A 1,379-nucleotide genomic window follows, 5' to 3' on the forward strand; every position below is an offset into this window, starting at 1 on the left:
GGTCTAGGAAGGTGAACATCCAAACTGGCTAGGCTCCCACAAAGCCAGAACATGAAGTAGGATCAAAACCCAGTGCCATTGTCCTTGGCTTCTCAGCAGCCCTCATTGTCCACCATATTCAGAGAGTCCAGTTTTATGTCATGCATTTTCATTCATTTTTAATCAGTTTTAATTTTCATTCATTTTTAATAAGTTTCATGTTTAAAAAAATAGATAAAAATAATGAGCCTTGATTCAAAGATTACAAGGACTCTTATAGTGTACATTTAAATCACTTAGCTCTGTTCCTCCCTGTTCTAGAGACAGCCGCTTCTTTTCTTGCAGTGCCAGCCTCGTTCCAGAGACATGATGGTGAAGGTCGGAGTGAACGGATTTGGCCGTATTGGACACCTGGTTACCAGGGCTGCCTTCACTTCTGGCAAAGTGGACGTTGTTGCCATCAATGACCCTTTCATCGACCTCACCTACATGGTCTACATGTTCCAGTATGACTCCACCCATGGCAAGTTCAAAGGCACAGTTAAGTCTGAGAATGGGAAGCTTGTCATCAACGGGAAGGTCATCACCATCTTCCAGGAGCGAGATCCCACCAACATCAAATGGGGAGATGCCGGCGCCGAGTATGTTGTGGAGTCTACCGGTGTCTTCACCACCATGGAGAAGGCTAGGGCCCACTTGAAGGATGGGGCCAAGAGGGTCATCATCTCCGCCCCTTCATTCGATGCCCCCATGTTTGTGATGGGTGTGAACCATGACAAGTATGACAATGCCCTCAAGATTGTCAGCAATGCTTCCTGCACCACCAACTGCTTAGCCCCTTTGGCCAAGGTCATCCATGACAACTGTGGCATCGTGGAAGGACTCATGACCATAGTCCATGCCATCACGGCCACCCAGAAGACTGTGGATGGCCCCTCTGGGAAGCTGTGGCGAGACGGCCGTGGCGCTGCCGAGAACATCATCCCTGCGTCCACTGGCGCTGCCAAGGCTGTAGGCAAAGTCATCCCAGAGCTGAACAGGAAGCTCACGGGCATGGCCTTCCGCGTTCCTACCCCCAGTGTGTCCGTTGTGAATCTGACATGCCGCCTGGAGAAAGCTGCCAAGTATGACGACATCAAGAAGGTGGTGAAGCAGGCATCCGAGGGCCCACTAAAGGGCATCCTGGGCTACACTGAGGACCAGGTCGTCTCCTGTGACTTTAACAGTGACTCCCACTCTTCCACCTTCGATGCTGGAGCTGGCATTGCTCTCAATGACAACTTTGTAAAGCTCATTTCTTAGTACGACAATGAATTCGGCTACAGCAACAGAGTGGTGGACCTCATGGCCTCCAAGGAGTAAGAAGCCCGCCCTGGACCACCCATCCCAGCAAGGACACA

The 1,379-nt window shown here is 50.5% G+C and overlaps 1 protein-coding gene across 1 annotated transcript; it reads left to right on the forward strand.

Moving 5' to 3' along the window:
- Positions 1-324: 324 nt before the first annotated feature.
- On the forward strand, positions 325-1,312 carry LOC126496549 (glyceraldehyde-3-phosphate dehydrogenase-like; the record flags this gene model as incomplete). Its single annotated transcript, XM_050134030.1, has 2 exons — positions 325-393; positions 532-1,312. Coding segments are annotated over 2 exons (819 nt in total), but the record flags the coding sequence as incomplete, so codon positions are not given.
- Between the last annotated feature and the right edge of the window lie 67 nt (positions 1,313-1,379).

Source organism: Alexandromys fortis, unplaced genomic scaffold (assembly GCF_014885135.2).
Source record: "Alexandromys fortis isolate MF-2015 unplaced genomic scaffold, M_Fortis_MF-2015_v1.1 scaffold_7893, whole genome shotgun sequence".
Taxonomy (NCBI): Eukaryota; Metazoa; Chordata; class Mammalia; order Rodentia; family Cricetidae; genus Alexandromys; species Alexandromys fortis.